The 24,261-nt window shown below is 38.4% G+C and overlaps 1 protein-coding gene across 1 annotated transcript in view; it reads left to right on the forward strand.

Annotated features, from left to right (window-relative positions):
• The first annotated feature begins 1,327 nt into the window (after nucleotides 1-1,327).
• LOC134530920 (regulating synaptic membrane exocytosis protein 2) overlaps nucleotides 1,328-24,261 on the forward strand; it is a 350,617-nt gene continuing 327,683 nt past the window's right edge. The window contains exon 1 of the mRNA XM_063366274.1: nucleotides 1,328-1,403. Coding sequence (XP_063222344.1) covers nucleotides 1,368-1,403 — 36 coding nt within the window. The 5' untranslated portion in view covers nucleotides 1,328-1,367. The remainder of the gene's footprint in view (nucleotides 1,404-24,261) is intronic.

The raw sequence follows: 24,261 nt of genomic DNA on the forward strand, positions 1-24,261 counted from the left end.
CATCAGCAAATTCTAGCGGCGGGGGCGGAAACTACTTGTGATTAGCGTCTAGAACTTAAGTTCATTATTTTTTTAAGTATCCTTAGTTAAATTTCGTGTCGGAGTTTCGTATTATAAATTTATTTGTGTGGGGCGAGAAAACATGGAATTGCTTCTTACCAAGGTTATATGTTCTCACATCACTGGCGAGCACTGAAAAACTTGCTCACATTTGTTATTTGCTTGATGTAACAGATAGTATGTTCAGCTAATCCCCGCGGAATAATGGATGCATTTGAAGCATTGCACCAGGCAGGTGGTCCCCAAGGTTGACGTGGAATGTTTCAGAATGTGCGAGTGACGGGTCAGCAGATCGCCTTGGGGTGGTCGTCGCGGTCTAGGGGAAGAGGTCGCTGGTAGGTGGTTGTTGACGGCCGCGCAGCGCAGGGCAAGAGTTGCGTGTGGGCAGGGCCGGCTGACAGCCGAGGGGAAGATAATTTATTCATGAACGTCGCGCGACGCATAAACGACGCGTCTGAGGCTCAGCTAGGACATTCGAGGGGGAGGGGAGGATGGGGCTTTTTTTACGGTGGCGGGGGAGACCCCGATAATGAGTCGTGAGACGTCTATGGAAGGTTTGCTCTCCAGTCAGCCTTCGGCGTCGGTGATTGTCTCTCTCTCTTTCTCGATCTTGGCTTCCGACGGAAGCTTTTTCGATCAGCGGCCGCCGTCGAAGGGTGCGTGGGCCGAGACCCTCACGCAAGAAGGCGAGACGCTCTTTCGTGCTCGTGTCTTTGTTCATGAGGAGTTTGGAACACATGCGCTCCGGTTGGACAAGTGAGATGACCGGCAACCCTCGGTCGCAATTAGTGCTTTAACCTCAGCTGTTGTGGTTTCTTTTTTATGTCTTCATGGGATATAACTATGCCAGTTGATTTTGTTAATACGTTTGATCAATCGTTTTGGTGAATTGTTGCCCTGTTTCTTTCCTGCTAACTCACTGTGTAATATCATTAAAATTTTCTGATTCTTGATCAAGTGTGCTGATACTATGATAGATTATTCGATTCCTTTGTCTGTCAGTTTATTCTGACCGAAATCTGTGTTTCTGCTGGACCCAATCACCTCCTCTCTCCTCTCCATCAAAAAGTTGTTTAAAACAACCCTCTATCAACCACAATACATTTTATTGAATAACATTAATATTCCTAGTGTGTTTGGTTCGCAGGCGGAAGTGGCATGATGAAGATCGACGGCCGCTACTAGCGCCCCGAGCGGCCGGCATGAGGAGGAGGCGTCACTGTCGCGACCTGGCGGCGAGCGCCTGAACCACCCACGCACAAGCAACCACTAGGACGCGACCACTGTCGTGGACAGGCCCTGCCAAGATGCTGCCCACGAACGTGATGTCGTTCATGAAGAAGGTAAGTGCGAGCTGGCTAGTCTTCCGGGGGGAGATAGGAACAGAATCATCTCGGTCTCAACGGATTATCGGCCAAAAAAAAAATAATTTAAAATAAGGTTTAGGTGCTTGAGTTTTCATTTTTAAACTTTTTACTTCTTTGGGCGTGCTGAACGTAAAATTTTAGTATACAAGCAAAATAGATAGATTGGTGTGTACCAAGAACGGAAGTTTAACATGTTAAATTATGTAAGGCACATGATCCCACGAGCCGAATTCGTCCAGATAGATAGGCTAACTTGTGTACATTCGTATTCCATGGACATCGGAGGACATACCGTGCGTATTGGTGTTCGAAATAAATATCTCTTATAGCAAACTATCCTGCAATAAAGTTCATAATCGTTAATAGTCATAAAAATAAATAATCATAACTTAAAAAATGCGTTATCTTGGGATCACAAAATTAATTATTCAATATTCTTAGCCATTTCACACAGCAACACTGTCGCTCAATGGTAACATGCAAACATTTTTATGTGACTTCTTTTCGTAGCTAAATACCGCTTGCTGTAATATCTCGTGTAACATATTGTTATAAAGTATATCATTTCATGAAATTAAAGTTCCAATCAAATGGAGTGGCTAGGTACTATGTACAATACTCTGTTAAGTTCAGCTAAGAAATATATTCACACAGGCCATGCGTGGACGTTACAGTCCCCATAAATATAAAAATAAACAAACAAGCTTTCTTCAAGAATATATAACATTTGTATTTCAGCCATTACAATAATTTTTAAACGTTTCGTCACTGTCAGCACTGGAGGTTATTATGACTGAATATCTTGCTAGGTACCCAACTAGGTTTTAAATCTGTATGTCACAAAATTCTCGCAATAACATGCTATAAATTCGGGGTTTATTTAGGTGACATGCAAGATTGTAAGTCATTTTACATATGAGCTACATGGTCAAAATTTCTTTGACATGTGTTTAAATATTCGAGAAAACATTTAACATAAAAAAAACACGAGAGTTTGCTTATGGACTGTTCAGTTTGTAATAAAAAGGTTTTTCCAATTTGGCTACCAATCAATACTTGAATTCAGAGTGAGAGTAATAAAATTCGTTGTTATATTGAAACGGAGATGGTAAAGAGAAATTACATAAATTCGACCCCACGAACAAATAATGTACTGAAGTTTGGCACATTTATGTTGGAGCTATGATTGCATAAATGCTTATTTTATGACGGCATTCACTTCAGAACCAGCTGTGTGGTTGTTAGGACAGTCTGCAACGGGGTAAACGGCGGTGACCACAAATTGCCTGTTTTCATCTGCATGTATTTATCGCGTGACACAGCGACACCCAGCCGACAAGTTTAGTTTATCGACTAACGTTTGGGCTCATCCCGATTGACGGCAAACACATCTCACTGGCGTGGCGTTTGGCTAGCTTTGCAGAGCAGCACCGCAGTAGTTCGTGAGGTTACCTGATCACCAACTGCAAAGCAAACACATCTCACTGGCGTGGCTGGCTAAGGAGCCTGGGTCCCTACGGGGAAGGATTGCTGATCTGCGACGTGTCGGAGCTGTAGCCGGCTCTATTATCTGAGTGATGCTCTCGCCGGGACTCCATAACGGGTGTGCGATGGCAACCCATAGCCTTCTCGTGGCGCCAACGTTGTTGACAGATATGGGCTATGCTCACTCCTCTGACTTCCTAAGTGTGTCGGAACGAGTATTCTGGTAGGCTAGCAGGATGAGGACGGGTTGGCTACACCTATGGACCATCTAAACACCAATCAGGAGGTTTTGGACCCCCAAACCCTAGGTGGTGTCTCAAGGCATCGGGTTCACAGTGAAGAACCCAGGATGCGTATGGAATAGCGAATTGTGGTGAAGCGTGGCGTTCTACTGGCTTTGCACTATCTACAATGCAAACAAGGCATTTAAATAGTATACTTTCTTCTACAATATTTCCAAGGTACATAAAAAAGTATAAAAGCAAAAATAAAACGTATGCGAGTATTTTAGTACTCTTCTGTGATATTAAAACATCTAACCTCTGCAATGAGCAAATTCGTGTGTTCTCATTTTGCAAGTACAGTTATAATACAAAACACGTACAAGAATTTTAATATTGATTTTTATAAAATAATGACGAGTTTGATTAACATTTACGCATATTGTGTTTTCAACTACATTAATTGACGCAAATCACGGAAAAACTACGTCGACTATCGAATCATTCAATTCCCAGAGCGAAATTTTGAACTTTTTAATGAAACAGCTCCGTTAAAAGCGAAAAATATTTGAAGAAAGACTAAAACCCGGTCTGGACACGATTGTCAACAAGGAATATTATTAAAATACTACCCATATCGTTAAAATTCACTAAACAGTTCACTAAAAAGTTTCTTTTAGGCTTTGTGAACTTTTGTTCTTGCCATCCACCAAAAGTGACAGCAACATTCACCTAATGCTGTATACCGAGAGGTAAGGTATCACACATCATTAATGGCATTTTTGGTTACTGTCATAAATATTAAAGAAAACAATTATTTATTTTTATAGCTATATAAGTGCTAGATTTACTAATACGTACCTTCTAAAAATAAATCAGTTATTTATATAGGGGCCTACTTATAACCATAACTGTACTAACTGCAAATTACGTTTACTGTATTTTGCAAGTTCGTAGTAAAAAAGTAAACAACAAATAAAATGTGCTGGCAAAAGAATTTACTGATAAATAGGCGAATTTCATACTGCTGAGATAAATTGTAAAAACGTAGCAGATTTGCAGTAAAATGTCATTGACGCGGAGCAGTTCTCTACGTTTCAAAGTTAGACTGCTGGATTAGAGGTGTCGATTTACACCCTATGATATTTCAGACACATTTCAAGGTCGCGTTCATCCAAGATGGCCGCCATGACGCCCGATTCCAAGATGGCGCGAGCGAGGAGGCGCCCCGCGGGCGGGCAGAGGTTGCATGGGTCGAACAGTGCGGCCATATCGTGGGCACCAGCGAGGCGGCCAGGGGCCTGAGCGGTGTGACCCTGTGGCAGGTCACCAAGCACTCGGAATATTCACTCATGCCACCCCTAGACTGTTTATTGGTCATTGTTTGCGTGATAAATATTACAGTTCACCTTACCGTGTAACTAGTGCGGTGAAACCGTGACGATATATACCCACAATCTATCTGTATCTATGCGAGGTTCCCGCTTTCCTTCTTCTTCTTTCCAAACTCTCAACCATTCTGTTTGGTATCCTTTAGTCTTTCCTAGCGGCTCGCTCCACCCATCTAAACATCTATGGTCTCTCCGAATGTTTGCAGGTTATTTATTTTCTACAGCACACATAAAGTGTCCCATCAGGGCAAGCACACTGAATGATGAGAAGAAAAAAATCAAACAATGCAATAGCCGTTGCCTTAGAAACGAAGAAAGCATCAACAATGCGATAGCCTAATTTCAGAAAGAAATATAAAAATTCTGCTTCAACGTGTAGTTTTCTCGAAATAAAATAATGTAGACAGTGAGTGACCTTTCTCGTGTTTTCAAGGTTAAGAGTAAAAAATGTTATCGAGATCGGAGTAAAACTGTTGATTTTTACAAAAAACAAACGGAATGTCTACTTTATACTTATGTATAAAATATATAGATAGATAGAGAGTAGTAGTTATAATAAACCCAATATGAAAACACGAGAGAATACTGTAAATTATTTTCGTATATATTTCCTGTTCTGAGACCAACTGGCAGTAAAACGTGTTAACTTAAACATTGGTTAGTAACAATTTTGGGAGCTGACTCTAAAGAAGAAGGGTGATGGATATTTTTTTTTATGTAAAGCGTCCTTAAAATCACACTGAAACATACGGATACTAGAACAGAAATTTGTATTCTAAGGAAAATGTCTATATTTTCATGCTTTAATATTTCCCTAACTATTAGTCTTAAAGACGTAAGTGTGGTGTCATTATTTAACGTATACAGTCAGCTCGCTGATACGACCTTGAGGTTACGTCGCGGGAGGGCGGGTTGGCGGGGAAGGGGAAAGGCGCTGATTGGTTAAAACGGGCGCTCTCGCTCCTCTCTATTCTGTGTAACTCTCGACTCAGACGTGATAGCGTGGGGATTCCTGTGTGTTGTGTACGGCGTTTATTTAGATCAATAGATTTAACCAAAAATATTGTATTTTGGACGATAATTTTAGGTAGAAATGTAAAGTAAATATAAAATGTATTGAAGCACAATATGCCAGCCTCAGGCCGTGGCCCCAGTGTCCGGCGCCGAGCAGCGAGACTGTCTCTGGAGCGAGGCAAGCACCACGGCTCGCTGTGCCCGCACCACGGACATGCTGAGTGGAGGTTACACTCAGAGCGACTCGCTGACATAGACGTTCCCTGTTAATCCAGCGACCGCGGGTTCCGACTCAGACCCATCCAACTATCGATCACTGACTTTGGTAAATAGAGTTTTGTTTGCGGTGATGTTGGGTTCAGGTGCGACCGACGTCAGCGCCGTCTAGTCCAGCGCCACTCCCTGCTGCTAGATGCTGTCTTGTACACGATAGGACGCTCCTGTAGGCTACAGGATGCCACCTTGGCCCCGAGTTGTTTACGTAAAACTGCAATATACTTTTCACTATGCGGTGGAGATTCCATATTGCACGTATATCTTTTATTTTAAACACGATACGTTCTTTGAATGATTTTTTTTGGAATGGTAAATATTGATTTAAAACATTTTTATGGACCTACACCATTTATGTTTTTCGCTGTATGTTACAGTAAAACCACAAGATTGGACACTATATGTCAGTTAGCGAAACATCACAACTGTCGTGTTTTAGGAAGCCTATTGAGTTCGTTGGTGCCGTAGTCTTTGTCTTGTCCACATTATTTGATTTTTAACACAGTTAAGTTTGTCTGTTTGTCACTGTGTTTTCAGAAGTGGTAGTTTTCCTGTTTTATTTTTCCCAGTTCCTGTTACAACTGTCTCGTCGTTGTCAGCCCTCATGATATTTTTCTGACTTATTCCTTCCACTGGATTCTCTGTGCTGTCTATACATTCATCATTTGACATCAGATGATTTCGGCTTGTTTTCAGTGTTCGTATATGCAGTGTTCTTTATTCATATTTCAGGTTTCCTCTAGGCCAAACTTAGAAACCAGCAAAGATATGTGTTCATAAATTATTTTATATTAAAACATAATGGTTTGAATTTTCTTTTTTCGTCCAGTCGACAACGAGGTCCTAACAGACAAAAAAAATACACCGACGAAGTTAGAGAAATATAGGAGGGAATGAGCTATGGTCTACCGTAAGGAATCATCCCAGTATTTTCCTCCAGTCGTATCGGCAAAACATGTTCAAACATGACGGTCGAACCGAGTACTCCCATCGCAAGTTCAATACCTCACTATTGCACCACCTCGCTTGGTACAGTAGTGCTTGATTAGTTACTTAGCACCTACAGTTGCATGATGGAGAACCTAAACCGTTAGAAATAACGGCAAATTTACAGATTTTTCAAAGAAATATTTAGCTCAAATAAACGAACTACTGAATAGACAACTACATCTTCGTAGAAACTACACCATATGTTGACTTACCCCTTGTATATTTGGTTATAAAAAAAACTAAACACGCGAGTGTACTAAAGATGGTTCTTAATGCAGATTTAACAAGTATTTAAATGTTTTGCTAATTTATCAAGAATATTCTTTTGGACACGTGTTTAAATTAAGTGAACTCACTGTCCGTAAATTTACGAAGGTAGCTGCAAATTTACGAAGTTTCCTTGTTTATTTGTAACCAGCGTTCTTCGTCAATTAAAGGTAAACATTTTTAACAGTGTAGACAAACAGTCTCAAATTATACACAGAAGGAAATAGCTAACTTAAATTCTTCAAGAAATGTTGCAGAGGCTGGAGAAATTTGGAAAGTGGAGGAGCGAGGTGTTAGAGAGAGAGAAAGAGAGAGAGAGAAGTGTTCTTGTCACAGTAATTTGGAGATGAAGGGGCTGCTAGAAGACGTGATTGAGTTGAGTCGAGAATTGGCCATCGAGACAAATTGCCTCTCCGCTCCTCTCCCGGAACGAGAGAAGACGAACAGGGGTTGAATGCTAAGCTGTGTTTGTAGATCACTTTGCAAACAGCTGTGCTTTCCGCTATCTGCACAGTCGAAACGGTTTTGAAGACACAATGTCCTATTCATAAAAAAAATCCCACATTGTAGCTGGCGTAATAAGTACATACCAGGATAAAAATGTTTATTTAAATTAATCTGATGGTTTATTATACAAACATTTTAAGTTGACAATCAGATACAAGTACAGATGCTTACTGATACTTTATTTTATTATTTTATTTCAACTATATAGAGAAAATGAACACATTTCTGCACTACGGCCTTGTAATATTACCTCTTTGGAACTCTATATCTGTGGATTTTCTTTTAGTGTCATGTTTTGCAATCTGTGTATTTTAACAGCTGTGTGTTCATTGTAGTTATAAAAATTGCAGTAATTTGCAAATGATGATATTATGCTAGCTGTGGTGTGAAATAAGTTTTTTAGTCTTCAGTTAAGTTAAGCAAACGGTTGTCAGCCCGTTTGGCGTACTATTAAAATAGTAAGGTAAGTGCACCAAATATGGCCTAGCTAAGGTTTGGATGTGCCTACACACTAAACCAATTACTAAATATGTGAATAATTTATGTGTGTTGTAGAGAAGTATATTGTGTACTCAAAAATTGTTATAAGATGTGTTTTGCAATGTGTATATTTTTTAATAGTTTCATTTTGTGCGAATCTTTATTGTGGACATAATATGGCCTAGTGCTCCTTATATGGCCTATTAGACACACGATCGTGATTTAAGCAGATAAAATATTATTAAAGTTTTACTTAGCTGTAAAAAATATTATTCACTTAAATAAATATATAATTGATTCAAACATTTTAATTTTATATATTGGAATATTGCTTCTAGTGATGTTAAATGTTATTTCTATAATTTTTACTTAAATTTAATAAAAATTTCAACCATAATAACAGATAACATTCATTATTTTTGTAGCCTACACAAATTTTCTTGCTTCAAAATATGTAGAAATATACCTATTTCTTTACTTAAAATTTTTAAAAATTTCTAAATTGCATGATTCAAGAATAATATACAGGAATAGGTAATGACATTAGTGATTGTCACCAATTGTTTAACATGAATTGTCAACAACTGCTATAAAATCAAATTAACTGGCAAACCATTGATTAATTTAAAATATAAGTGTTCATGGAGATATTACTCACAAAGCTTACATATTCGCATGTCAATAACTCTCTCTTCTTTGCACAAAGCACAGTACCATGGCTCTTGTATTTGGTCGGCGACAGATGTTGAAGCTTTGGGCAATCTGTCTGTGCGTCTTCCAGCATCAAGCTTTCGCTCACCTGGCCTTGAGACATTTGCCTTCGTGAGAGAAGTTTTCCTTTTTGCACCAGGAGCTTCCTTTAACTGCTCTGTACTTGGTCTTGAAAATAGAGATTTTTTCAGGTGAATGGCCTTGCAGTTTAGAGATGATTTCCTCTTTGCTGCTCTTGAAATTTCTTTTTGAGGTGTTGGCAAGAAAGTTTTCAATGAATCACTTGTGCTGTTAAGAAAGCTGCCTTCGGTATTATGTCTCCTCAGTACTTCCTGGACCAATTCCTCTTCTTCATCACATGGTAAAATAGGCACTCCTGAACACTCAGGTCACTGGTTGGAGTTTTCTCGCTGTAACTCTACATGTGCTGGCCCACTATTAAGAAGGCTAGTGTTTTCGGTGACAGAGCTGGGTGCATATGCTTCATCAGGCAGAATGTCAGGATTAAATGGGTAAATCCCTGTAGCTCTGAAGCCTGGCTTAATGTTGGACAGATTCATGCATTTGTCCCACACTCCAGTGAACAATGATCCAAAGCGATGTTTTGTAATTGTCCTGTCACCATGATTACTCCAGTATAACAACACAGCTTCATCCCAATAGTGCTCAAAAGCTCTGAACACCGACTTATCCAGAGGCTGGAGTTCATGTGTCGTATTTGCTGGAAGGCAGAAAAGAGTTATTTGGTACTGATCAGCCACATCGACAATTTCATAATCCAGATGGCTTTTAGCACCATCGAATATAATGATGCATGGCCCTGGTGTTTTAAATCTACTGAAATGATGTATCCAGCTTACAAATGCCTTCGTTGTCATACTACCTCGTGGTGTCATCTGGCAGACAGAGCTGGGAGGTAAATTATCTACATAGTCTAGCCTCATACGGACACCTTTGAACAGTATCATGGGGGGCACAGCAGAGCCCAATGCGTTGCCACAAGCAACAATGGAAACACTTTCTCCATGCTCTTTAGCAACAATGTGTACCCGTTTACTTCCTGGTTTGGCATACACGGAAGGTTGTTTGTGCAGACTAACCTACACCCCTTTTCGTCGACGTTATATATTATACTCTCAGGTTTCCCCATTAGATTTTTAGAGATTAATAGTTCTTTCAGTTTCTTGTAATAGTCTGACACAATAAACTTGTTGACCTTTTGTGCTCTTGCTGGGTTGAGGTTTTGAGCCGTACGTTTAGCAATATTTTTATTTCTTTCCAGAAACCCCTTGAGCCATTTCCGTTCAGCAAGGCCTTTTTGAATAGAAAACATATTCTTGATATTGTTGGTTATACAGTATCGGTAAACACAAAGTCTGATAGCTGCTGCTGTTAAAGGATATCCAGTGTTTGCCAATTTTATTATACGTTCACACAAATCCTGCTCTTTTTCATCGGTAAGAATGATTCTTTTACCAAGTTTTGATTTAAATGTTTTACCTTCATCGATATATCGGCGTAAAGTCCGACGTGGAACAGCAAATCTTTCTGATGCGACATATGATGATAGTGTGTTCGACTTGACCGCTTCAACATCATGTTGCAAGGCTTTCTCTGTCCACTGAGCACGTTTAAGATAAGGACCCATCGCCTAAAACGTAGAAAAATTCATACAAGTAAATACATTGTAAAAAATCGAAACACAGATTTTATGTTCCTAATATGGCCTACATTACCCTAATATGGCCTACGCAGGCCATATTAGGACACTTTACATTTAATTAAATAACCACATTGAAGTTATGTTTTTAGTAAAATGAAAGCATATTTCATTATACCATCTTAAAGAGTATAAAATTCTTAACATTTTAAAGTAAAGTTAAATATTGTATGACTTACGTGTAAGAAACAATTTATTCTTTCATTACATTAGTAAATAAGATGGCTTCGTCAACCAACTTCTAAAAACACAATAAGAACGTCCTGTAGCGAGTCATTGTGCCCTTGGCGCTTTCTCTTGCCGTTAGTTGGAAGCATTCGATACTATCTGCTGTAAAGTGGTGCTACCTGCTGGATTTTTCTGAACTAAGTATTTTTTCTGTAAATAGGCCATATTAGGGAAACAGGCCATATTCGGTGCACTTACCTTATGTTAAATCCTGTTATTGGCTGGAATTGTTTTAAAATTACGTGATAGTGACCTAGGATGTAGGGATTTAAAAAAGAGGCTCTTCTACCATTATGGAGGAATAATGGATATAATTTGGCTTGGATCATTTTATGGCAAAACAGATATTCTAGGCATATTTCCGAGTTGAATACTATTTAAGTTTAAAGCCAAAACAGCCTGATATTTATTCTTTGTGACATGTGTTACTCCGAAGATATTCAATTATATAAAAATCAGTGGTTAAATTTGTAAATGACCATAGCCATTTTGGTATAATCTGGGTAAATTTAACTGTTCACCAGTTGAAGTTACATTACTACTTTTGACTGCTTCAATCTAGATCCATTAATGGTAAATATGTAGAGTAGCGGTATTTGCGAAGAAAGATGTTAAAAATCCGAAAATACTTTTATTATATGCTCTTTCACTTCCTCTTTTCATTAAACCCGGCGGAGATAAGAAATTCCAAATACTTTAGGACAGTGGTTCCCAACCTGGGGGCGATCGCCCCCAAGTGGGCGATTCGTGTTATCAGGGGGGCAATGTATAAGTGGGGGGCGATTTGGGGGCGATGAGTATTCAAAGGGGAAAAAATTAAAATAATACTGTACAGTACAAGTTGCCGTATAACATGAGTCATTACTCATTAGCTATTAGCCGGCGAGTTCACTGCACTCACCCCTCTCCACAGTCACCCACCTGTTGTTGCTCAGCGTGGCCGACTGGTGACTCAACCCCCTCCCCCTCCAGCTATCACAACTCACTTGCCATTGACCTACATTCGTCTTCAGTCTTCACCAGTCTTTTCTGCTTTTGTGCGTTTGTTTTGAAGTGTAGAAGTTCATGCACAATGGAATCAAAAAAACAAGAAGTGTCGTCAATACTCAGCTGAGTATTAAAAATTCGGTTTTATCGCGTCACCGCAAAATGTGCAGTTTCCACATTGTCTTTTGTGCGCTAAAACATTTACTAGTAATGAAGCCATGAAGCCTTCGCGAATGAAAGATCATTTATCAAGAGTACACAGTGATAAAGTGAGTAAAAACTTAGTTATTTTCAACACCTCAAAGCTAAAGCTGATAAACGGACTAATGTGAGTGAACTATTTAAAAAACAAGCAACCGATCTTGACAAAGGTCTTCTTGCTTCTTACAAGGTGTCTTTATTGATCGCTAAATGTGGCAAACCTCACACAATTGGCGAGACTCTTGTTTTACCTACTACCAAAAAAATGGTTGAAATCATGCTAGGCAGGGCCCTAGTAATGAGATAAGTCAATCGGTTCCTTTGAGCAACAATACTGTTTCCAGGCGAATTGACGAAATGGCCACGGACGTTGAATCCAAACTAACAAATTTGTTGGAAAAAAGTAAATTTTCATTGTAGATTGATGAATGAACTGTGATTAATAACAAAGCAATTTTATTAGGTTATGTGAGGTTTATCAATGAACAAAGGAAATTACCGAGGAAATGTTGTTTGCTATGTGATAATACTAATTATCTCAGAACATTGAAACTTTAGTTTAACTATTTTCCAGTGTTTATTTATATGTATTTCAATTGTAATTATCTTTAGGGTTTATTTATTTCTCTATGTTTAATGTTGTGCAAAGATATGTGACTAAGAGAAGGTGATTTTGTCTATGGATCGGCGGATCTTTTAAAAAATGGAAAGGAGTGTGGATTGTTAACGATATAAGTTTGAGAGAATAAAATGAAGAAGGAAGTTTTAGTGGCTGGTATCAGCTATATTATCAGCTGATAGTTCACTGAATAAGTGAACTGTTGTGCCCCTGAGCCAGGGCGAATGCTATGGTAATATTTAATTACCGGGGCTACTTTTATCCGCTGAAATATAAGGTACCAAAAGTCTAATGTATTCAGTACTGAAGTTTTGTGTTCGGTGAGCCCCTCCTATTAACTGTTTCGGCATAGTATTTTATTTCTCTGGTTTTCATTATGGCACAACATAATTATTTTGAATTACGCCTAGTGGTCCCGATTTAAAGACTCTTGTGCACTCCGAAGTAACTGAGCTAGTTAATTTTTTTTATTCACTTTAAATACTATTATTTATCACAAATGAACTTTTGATTTTGGTTGTGCCCAACATAACTTTATAGATAAATTATATTTTATTTGATTTCTAATGAGTCATGGATAAGCAACCTAGTTTCTCAGTGTCGAAATAGGTAACCTTGGGCATAAGCCGCAATAGAAAATTACTTATAGCATAGTAAACATTTATGATTAATATAGTAATGTTAAAGTGTGGCGCCCATATAAACTTAATATAGTAACTATAATTCCTATCATATAAGTAAATACAATTATAGAGTGACAACTCAAGGGGTTTCATTTTGCTTCGAAACACATAAGAGGTTACCCTATAATATTAGTATAAATTACAGAGTGTCGACCGTACGTGGGGCCCGATATTTTGTCAAGTAATTTTTGTTGAGTATAATCATGAATACCAGAGGGAGGTGCCATAACCGAGGCAATACCGGATCTAGGGACAGCAGCATGTCCGAGGACAGAGAGACAATTCCTATTCTGGTAACACAAGAGATAGAGGGAAACGAATCTAATCAGCCCACGGAACACTTGGAAACTATCTCAGTTTTATTCCCTACTCCTAGTGGCAATATTGACTTTAATAACTTGCTCCAGGGACTCATGGACAGGTTAGATGCCAACGCTGCTGAAATAAATGCCAGGTTAGATGCCAACGCTGCTGAAATGAATGCCAAATTAGACTCTAACACTACCAGGTTAGATGCCAACGCTGCTGAATTGAATGCCAAATTAGACTCTAACACTGCCAAATTAGACTCTAACACTGCCAAATTAGACTCTAATACTGCCAGGTTAGATGTCAACGCTGCTGAAACCAGTGCCAGGCTAGATTCCTATACTGCACAACTGACTGGCATACAGCAAAGTATCCTCAGCTTCGAGAGTAACCTCAAGTTAGAGCTGCAGGAAGTTAGGGAGTCAGTATCAGTTGTAACCAACTGGATAACAACACTAGAGTTTAACACTGATCAGAAATTAGCCCAGCTTCAGAATCAATGCCAAGACACCACACAGAAGATACAGGAGGAGTTAGGCAGTGTGTCAGAACGCTTAGAACAAGTGGCCCAACAGGCTGCACAAAACCTCTGCAGTTTGGACAACACTAGTCAACAGGTGCACGAACAAATGGCACAAATTTCACACAAAACGGACGAACTAGGGCACCAACTAGAACAGCGAGTAGGTAATCTGGAAAATCGCATGCTTACCCTCAGGTTGGACAACCTGATGGATAGACCCATCACTACCGCAGTTAAGCCCATAGCTATCCCTAGTAACGTGCCAGAGACGGCTTCACCAGTTACTACACCACATGCAGCACATTCTAGCCTTTCTCCTGCACTTGACCAAGTGGCCATTATGCACCACCCGGCCAGACAGTGGTCAGAGGCCATGCCTCGTTTCGCAGGTGGGGAAAATGAAAACCCCATGCGGTTTTTAAAAAAATTTGAGGAGTATTCAGCCATGTTTAAGCTGAATGACGAGGAGAAATTAAAATGCCTGAATACTGCCCTCCGCGAACATGCGTATTACTGGTGGGAAGTAATACAAACTTCGACCCACACATACGCAGATTTCCAAACTCAATTCAAGCAGAAGTTCTGGAGTGTGCGAATACAGGGCCACTTAAGAGCCAGGCTGCATGGGGAAAAATTCGACTATAAAAAACATAAGTCTCTGGAAGCCTATCTCTCGAGCATGTTCGAACGTACCAGATATTTAGAGCTACCAATGAATGACGAGGAATTTATTTCCATGTTTCTTGGACAACTACCCTACAAGTACCAGTTACAGCTAACTGGTAGGAATTTTTCGAATATTACCGAGTTTAGAGAACAGTTACTGGCATTCGCCAGGCTAGAGCAGCAGGGGCGGATTAATACCACTGAACCAGAAAAGGCACAAGCTCAGAAATCACCTCCGCTTTACCAACAGTGGCAGCGCGGCGGGGAACAGCCCAAAATACGAGTCAACACCGCCAAATGGAAGTTTCACCACACCGGTAAATGGAACAACCGGCAGAATCGAATACATAACTCGAACTTCTGGAGCGGGAAATGGAGTCGTCCCGGTGGTGACGAGTACGAGCCGAGCCACCATGAACAACCCCGTAACAAGAGGTCGCAACACGAAGAACAACGGCTTCCCAGGTACGAGTACCCAGAGCGACCAAGATCACCACGTCAAGGGTACCACGACCGATTGCCAAGATCACCGGAGCAGCAGCAACAGCTAGTGTTCCCTCCCAGTGGAGCTGAAACCGTCCAGTCAGCGAACACCACGACGAGTTTCCCCACTCACAACTTCCCCTCGTCCACGTCAAAGTACCAACAAGGATACTTTGCGCGGCAATCGCCAATCCCTCCCAACAGCAGCCAGATGCAGCAGCTGCTGCAACAGCAGCAGGCCAGCTCATCATCAAACGCCGCCTTGGCTAGCACAGCCAATGTGACGGCGTTAAACTAGCAAGGATTGATGGTGGTACGCCCCGACCATTGATCCACGAACCAGGCATGGGGGTGAACTATTGTGTGCCCAGTTATAATTGCATCACATATCAAATTTTGCTCGCCACAGTTTTGCTAAAAGAAAATGAACGTGAATTTCTTTATAGCGAAGAACCTGAAAGTATTTTGCCCAAGTACAACACTGTTTGCCCAGAATTAGATTTAGAGGTTAATGACGCTATAGTAAATGCAACTGCAAAAACAGTGTTGTCAAAGTTGAAAACTTTCACTGAGACAATCGGGAAATCCACCTACGTGTTATCTGATAGAGGATCCCAATTTTCTAGTGATGTGTGGCAAAGTGGTGTGAAACGACTAGGTACTTCACCCACCACATCTTCAGTGAGGCATCCACAAAGCAACCCTGTGGAGCGGCAGATGCGTTCGCTAGGTAATCTGCTAAGGGCATACTGTCACGATGCACAGCAAAGCTGGCGTGATTATTTACCGTTTGTAGAGTGTGTACTAAACCACACCATACACACATCTACCGGCGTTACCCCCCATGAGGCCATATGCCTGGTTCGGTCGGAGGCGATACCAAACCAATATTTACCCATCTGCGACGAGAATCCGGATCAGGATAAACTTCCTAGCAGGGAAGAAATTGAGGATTTAATTAGAGCAAAGCTACACCTAGAAGCCAGGAATAGGCAGAAGCGGAAAACCAGGCGCAAGCTACACCGTTTTAAGGTCGGTGACCTTGTGCTGTTAAGAACTGCACCAACAAGCAACAAGTGGGCGAATGTAACAAAGAAGTTATTCCTACTCTACAGTGGACCCTACGAGATTCTCCAGGTACATCGGGAGAACTGTTACACCTTAAAGGAAGTGTCAACAGGTATCAATGTGGGAAACTACAACATTAATCATTTAAGGGCCTACCACGCACCAGCTGTGCAAGATATGTAAGATCAGAGTATACAAAATAGTTAGCTATATGTATACTGTACTGTTATTGTGCCTAGAATTATTAATAGGATTTGTGTGTAACTGTGAATTTATACCGGAAGGTTATGGTGTTAGTCAGCTGAGTTATTTTTTTTTAATTTTGTGAACTCAGTTGATTTCGGCTAGGTGAAGCGTAGTCTTCCTAGCATTTATGTGGTTCAGTACGAGAGTAAATGCTTTTGTCCTTAGGCAGAGACCTAGAGGATGTACTGTGAACCTGGTGTACTGTATGTACATGTTTATTGGCAGCACCTAATAGTTCGGTTCACACACACGAATTGAGTAATTTTAATGTACACTGTCAGTACAGGCTGTATATTGGTGCTAATGTATACCTAGGCAATGTTCTGTTGTAGACACGGACACCCTGACACACTGTGTGTAAACAAACAAGAAGGTACTGTAGAAATTGAAAATAATGGCTTACCTTGTTATGATCCAGGTTACAGTCTTTTTACCTACCTATTTCCTAGGCATTCCTCATTTCTAACACTTTTCATTCAGTAGTAAATAATGCTGACTAGGATTGTAATCCCACAGGATTACCCTATCTAAGTGGATATTTACTTCATCCACAAATTCCTAGATATCACACATGAAGAAAGAATTAGCTATATAGCTGTCTAGAGAGACCACCTTCAATTCTCTTTAGATTAATTTTGAAAAGAAAGAAAATATAGCTGACAAGAAAGAAAAATGCACATTAATCATTGAATTTCACTTGTTTACATCATACAGATAGCATTCAGTTTGGTAATTCACTGTCTATTTCTTGATGTGAAAAGATTCTTCAGTGATGAGTGTAGAATGTTATTATTTGTTAATTGACAAAATATTATTAAATATCTGTGAGGTAATTAATAACAATGCTAAAAAGCTAGTGATGTGAAAATGTGATTTAATGTTGTTTTATGGGAGACCAAATGAAACAATTATGATTACTAAATATAATCAGAAATAACTGTAAAATATTAGAATATGTGCATATAAATGTTATGTCAGTGCAAATATCTATAAAATGGTTGTATTTGTTTGTAATGACCAGGAATGTGCTATTCCTATATACCAGCAAGTCATTTATGAAGTTCTAGTAATCACTGTAAATATTTATTTAATATGTGCATATCAATGTTATTGTGTTTGAAGTTTAATTATGTGTTCCTGCACTGAAGTTTAGTTAATGTTTCTAAGAACAAGTTGATTTTAAATATAATATATATATCATAATGAAACAAATGTTTATTTTTATAGGCAGTATTCCAGGAAATGTTATTATTTCTGCCATAAAATTAATGTACTAACATAATAATGTTTAATAATGAAGTTTAACAAACAACTATTTCAATTGATGGTATGATACCAATTGTAATAAAGCAAAGCTTTCTTTGGCTGGGTTAAAATTAATTATTTTCAGCCAAAATAACTAAATAGTTATCTATTGTTGTAGACAAGTAAAAATTATCACATTTATGTACACAGCATTTTATCATGAACATGGAAAAAAATACCCAGTCTCAACAATAGTCCACATCTGATTTCCACTATATTATGTAGTTGTGTTATTATGTTAATGAATTATGCTTATTTTATTTAATATTTTTGGTTAATATGAGTTGTGTCAAATTATGTGTGTTTAATTTAAGATTTTAAATTTTTAATAAGTAGGCCTATTTTAAACCAAGGTTGCTTACCCATTATTTAAGGTTAGTTAGGGTATCAAGTAAAGAAGAATTTTTACGTTCCGGTGTCTGCAGCGAATGGAGAATAAACTGTACGAGGTAGTTCACTTGGACGCTTAAAGTTAAAAAGCGCGGGTGCATTTAGAGGCTAATATATAACAGTTTAATGAGTGTTTATAGTGTACACGAGTGCGCGGACGAACTACGGACCGAGATGAATTCTTCTTGATCCTCGTCTACTGCATGGGGTAGTAGCATCAGCAGTGACAGCGTCCACCACGTCTGTCAGGCTTTGGGCATGACGTCACACCGCAGGCCTGGGGTGGAGCGGCCGAGAGGTATATCCAGGCATGGGTTGTCTGGAATGGCTGCCACAGTCATCGCTAGCCTGGATCACGATGTCAATGTGGTGACATCAGTGGTTGTCATTGGCTTGGACGGCGTCCCGGTCAACAGCGTCCAGCGACGGCGTGTATCTGCACATTGAGCGGTATTGCTTAGTACCCGCCACACAACACTTGTTGATAGCAGCCTCGTAATTCCCTGTAGAATCAACTCCTACCTTGTAACCAGCGGCAGAACGAGTTTTCTTCTCTTTTCCCGAGACCTTCAGCGAGGTAATAGACACCTCGATCCACGACGCCGAGTGTTTGTTTACCAGACACTTGTTGATAGCAGCTGCCTGCTCCCAGAATGAAGAAATATGGTGTGAGCCGTTACGATTCTCAACTGTCACGAAACTCAGTGTTACCAACTTTTGGCAAATGTCAAGTTTCAGTGTTTGAATTTGAAATTATGGTACGACCTAAATTAAACCAAATTTAAGGTAATTTTGGTGTGAATTAAGGCCGAGAGCGGCATCTGTGATAATACTAATTATCTCAGAACATTGAAACTTTAGTTTAACTATTTTCCAGTGTTTATTTATATGTATTTCAATTGTAATTATCTTTAGGGTTTATTTATTTCTCTATGTTTAATGTTGTGCAAAGATATGTGACTAAGAGAAGGTGATTTTGTCTATGGATCGGCGGATCTTTTAAAAAATGGAAAGGAGTGTGGATTGTTAACGATATAAGTTTGAGAGAATAAAATGAAGAAGGAAGTTTTAGTGGCTGGTATCAGCTATATTATCAGCTGATAGTTCACTGAATAAGTGAACTGTTGTGCCCCTGAGCCAGGGCGAATGCTATGGTAATATTTAATTACCGGGGCTACTTTTATCCGCTGAAATATAAGGTACCAAAAGTCTAATGTATTCAGTACTGAAGTTTTGTGTTCGGTGAGCCCCTCCTATTAACTGTTTCGGCATAGTATTTTATTTCTCTGGTTTTCATTATGGCACAACATAATTATTTTGAATTACGCCTAGTGGTCCCGATTTAAAGACTCTTGTGCACTCCGAAGTAACTGAGCTAGTTAATTTTTTTTATTCACTTTAAATACTATTATTTATCACAAATGAACTTTTGATTTTGGTTGTGCCCAACATAACTTTATAGATAAATTATATTTTATTTGATTTCTAATGAGTCATGGATAAGCAACCTAGTTTCTCAGTGTCGAAATAGGTAACCTTGGGCATAAGCCGCAATGGAAAATTACTTATAGCATAGTAAACATTTATGATTAATATAGTAATGTTAAAGTGTGGCGCCCATATAAACTTAATATAGTAACTATAATTCCTATCATATAAGTAAATACAATTATAGAGTGACAACTCAAGGGGTTTCATTTTGCTTCGAAACACATAAGTGGTTACCCTATAATATTAGTATAAATTACAGCTAGAACTTTGATAACTAGTACGAAGGGATCGTCGATTTTTAAAGCGGTCCAAGGTTATTTTGAGGAAAACGAGATTCCTCTAAAAAATGTGAGTGCTTACGCAACAGACGGTGCTCCTGTCATGCAGGTCGTCATGCGGGGTTTCTAGCCCACCTTAAGAAATAAGTGCCAGAGGTCATCACTATTCACTGTGTCATTCATAGTCAACATTTAGCTGTGACAAAATTGAGTGGTGTCCTGCATGAAACCCTACAACTGGTTATTGCTGGTTTCAACAAGATCAAAGCTAATCCCCTCAATGACCGTTTGTTCCGACAACTTTGCCATGAAAATTAAGAGGAATTCGAAGCTTGCTTCTACATACGGCCGTGAGGTGGCTTTCCAAAGGAAACTGTTTGCGCCGTTTCTTCGAATTATTTTACACGGTTACCTAGTTTCTCGACACGTCTGATCCTGTTTTAAGTGAGAATTTGAAGCAACACAAGTTTGAACTTGCGTACCTTACAGATATTTTTGAAAAAGGAACGAAGTCAATTTAAGGCTTCAAGGAAACGAGATGAACCTTATCAAGGCCAAAGGAATTATTTTATCATTCATCGCCAAGTTTGATATTCACAAGGTAAATATTGGACGTAAAGAGCTGATTCAGTTTTCGACTCTTAAAAAGTGTTCTGTGTCAGATAACAAGATTCCTGAACACCCAGAAGACAAAATCCTATTTTTTACTGATCACCTTGACCAGTTAAAAACTTACATGGAATCAAGATTTGAAGATTTTACCCAGTTACAAATTCCGGATTGGATTCTAGATCCATTCTTGTTTGAAGCTGTGGATAAGCTTGATAACTCTTTGCAGACGGAGTTTCTAGATCTGAAGTATGACTGTGAGGCGAAAATCATTTTCAAGCAGAGCAGTTACGAGTTAGCATGGGTGAAGCTTATGGACACTTATCCACAACTATGGGAAAACACTGAACCACTTCTCATCTCGTTCCCAACATATTTAGTTGAAAAATGATTTAGTTATGTTGTTCAGCTCCTCACAAAACAAAGAAATAAGTTGGACATTTTCCTAAAAGGAGACTTGCGTCTGAACTTGTCGAACATAAAGCCGGATATTCAAGCTTTAACTGAAATCCACCAAGCACAAAGCAGCCATTGAAAAGGTTAAATAAAACAATAAAAAAAGTTTTCAAACTTTCAATTATCCTTGAATGATTGCTACAGCTGTTTCTAGTGTTAATAAAGTTATTTGAATAATTTTTTTTTTCAAAATTTAACTGCCAACTTTCTTAATTTTTCCAGATTCCAATTTAAAAATGAAAACATGTACTCCCGTTTTTTTAACGTATAACAATGAACTTAGTTCTTTGTTCTTAAAAATAAATCTGTAAAGATGTACATTTTAATTTGTATTATATTTTATTTAACAATAACCGGATTAAACTGATTTCGTTGTTTTTTATATACGGTAATAAAATTGTTGAAATGTTTAATTTTTTTTTTCCTTTTTTACTGTTTACTTCAAATTAAAATTAGGCACACAATGAAAATGAAAAAAGGGTGGGGGGCAATAGGTGTTAGTCAACCTTCAGAAAGGGGAAATGAACCACAAAAGGTTGGGAACCACTGCTTTAGGAGATATCAGCGTTCTTATTTTGCAATACAAGACCTGTGCAATCATTAGACTGTCACAATTTTTTATTTTGCCGTGTGTTCGTGAATGCCTAATTTATTAAAATGGTCGATTAGGTAAGGTCGGTTACATTATAAATACTTTCAAACTAAGCAGACATTAAAAATAATGTGAATTAATTTTAATGGTTGTTTAGTTTTAAATTATTTATAATGTAACTGACCTGACCTAACAAACCATGACAAAGGATGAACAGTACTCGCGTAATTATTTTTTTTTTACTTATTACTTGCGCAACAATATCCAAATAACAAATAAAATATTAAAATTTGAAACGTTAAAAACTCACCTAAGCTAGAGGCGGGTTACTCGTAAACAAAGAAAAAAAACCATTCAAACTCGTAAACAAGAAACAAGGGGAATGCCGCATGAATGCACAGGTATTGTGATGAAAATTAAAAATTCTATATCTCCTAAAGTATTAAGAATTTATTATCTCCGCCGAGTTTAATGAAAAGAGGAAGTTAAAGAGCATAGAATAAAAATATTTTCGGAATTTGTAATTTATTTAACAAATATCACCCAACTATGAAAATTAAAGAATTCGATATCTCCTAAAGTATTTGGAATTTCTTATCTCCGCCGGGTTTAGTGAAAAGAGGAAGTGAAAGAGCATATACTAAAAGTATTTTCGGATTTGTAACATTTTTTTCCCCGCAAATATTGCTACTCTACATATTTACCCCATTAGTCAGCAAGCTTTGATCAGCAATTTAGTCTGCAATAGTTAATAGCTAAGTCCAGAGTTATTGAACTATAATTAAGAGACCTCGATCTCTAACCGATTAAGCATTAAATTTTCATAATTATTTTTTCTTGGGCCCAGAGAATTAACAACTAATATCAAACGCCTAACGTTTTATAAATTGATTCATGAACAATATTAACCAACCTTTGAAATTTGAAATACAGATAACCAGCGTAAATTATTAGCTAGGGAATCAATATAAATTTTTGATTATATTAATATTGAAAGTATTGTTTTTTTAAATAACAATAATATATAATATTATTTTAATACAAATAATTGTATTTAAATAACAGTGTATTAAATACATGGTGCAAGTTTTGTTGTTGTTAAGTTTATGTGTTTCATGTTGTTAAATAAAAACCGTAGACTTGCATCCGATCTTTGGATGTTAAATACTCAATTTATAAAGTTGATAATCCGAAACATCACCAAAGTTAATGAATGTAACACGACACTAATTATTAAATATACTAATTGCTATATTTCTCACACTAACAACATACCTATACTACATAATAGTACAAAGTCTATTTTGATAGATAAACAGAGATAGATAGGTACTAACAAATAACAAACATTTAGAGTGACACCACTCCCACTAGTTAATGCCCGGCATGCGTAGCAGTTCCTCAATAAAATTTTTGTGTAATTTGTTTGAAAAAAGCAAATCTCTAACCTTCTCTCTAATTCTTTATCTCTCTATGTATATATCTATATCTCTTTATCTTTATATCTCTATCTACTTATATATCTTTATCTATCTCTATCTATATATATTTTGTCTATATATCCTTTATCTCATACATTTCTCTATATCTTTCCTCTTTATACCTATATCTATTATCTCTATATATGTCACTCTATAGCACAGAAAATATTAAAAATTTATGTTATTACCAATCTATATTTTTATTTACCGTTTTACCTGTCACAGGTGTGACATAGGTATATAAAAACACGCAAGTATTCAACTCCAAACTTGTGTAAAAATTTTAAAGCAATCGTTGAAGAGTTTTCGGAGAGTCAAGATGTCAAATAAACAGTTTTATTTATAGAGATAATACTGATTAATAACTGGACATTAATAACGAAAAGAATATTACCAGACTTTAAAAAATTATGCTTTTCTCAAAGTACCTAATAATGGAATAAGAGGTAACCAGATTACAAAGATAGGTTGTAATTTCTGCAGGGTAATTAGATAAATAAAGGTACGGGTTATTAAAAAAAAATAAAGAATGCGAGTCATGGCAAAAAGAGTGTATTTTTATTTTTTTATTTTGCCCCCATGGTAGTTGGACGAACGTTTCCGCATCTCTAATTTTTCCATCCGCGAGATTATAATGTGCACAAAGCGACGCGAAAATACGCCTCCCGCACACAAACAAAACAGCCCTCTAGCAGATAAAAAAAAGTTACTTCCCCGCGCCTGGGTTCAGTTTCGTGTCAGCTGGCGCCCTAGCTGCGGCTCGTTGGGTGGCGAGCGATGCTAGCGCCAGCGGCGGTCGGGCGGGGAAGCTGGCGTGGCTGCATCTGATAGCACTTATTTTCCTTCTATCACGAGCCACGCGCTGGTTGAGGCGTAGAGTTAGGAACTGAAAGGAGACGGGGCATGCTGCGACGTAGTCTCTGCCTCAAGCCTTCTCTTTGCACATGCTGGCGGTGATGATGACTGGTAGCGTACAGCACCGACCACAGACGTGCTCTCTACGGAACACATTCTCGACCATCGAGTCAAGGAAAGATTGGTTAGTGGTGGTTGAACTCTAAAGGTGGTTATCCATATGTTTCAAACGACGGTAACGTAGCCCCGTTTTCGTAACCAAGATGTGCACGTGTGGACGGTACTCTTTGCAGCGTTGCGTGTCA

The sequence above is a fragment of the Bacillus rossius genome, chromosome 1, assembly GCF_032445375.1.
Source record: "Bacillus rossius redtenbacheri isolate Brsri chromosome 1, Brsri_v3, whole genome shotgun sequence".
NCBI lineage: Eukaryota > Metazoa > Arthropoda > Insecta > Phasmatodea > Bacillidae > Bacillus > Bacillus rossius.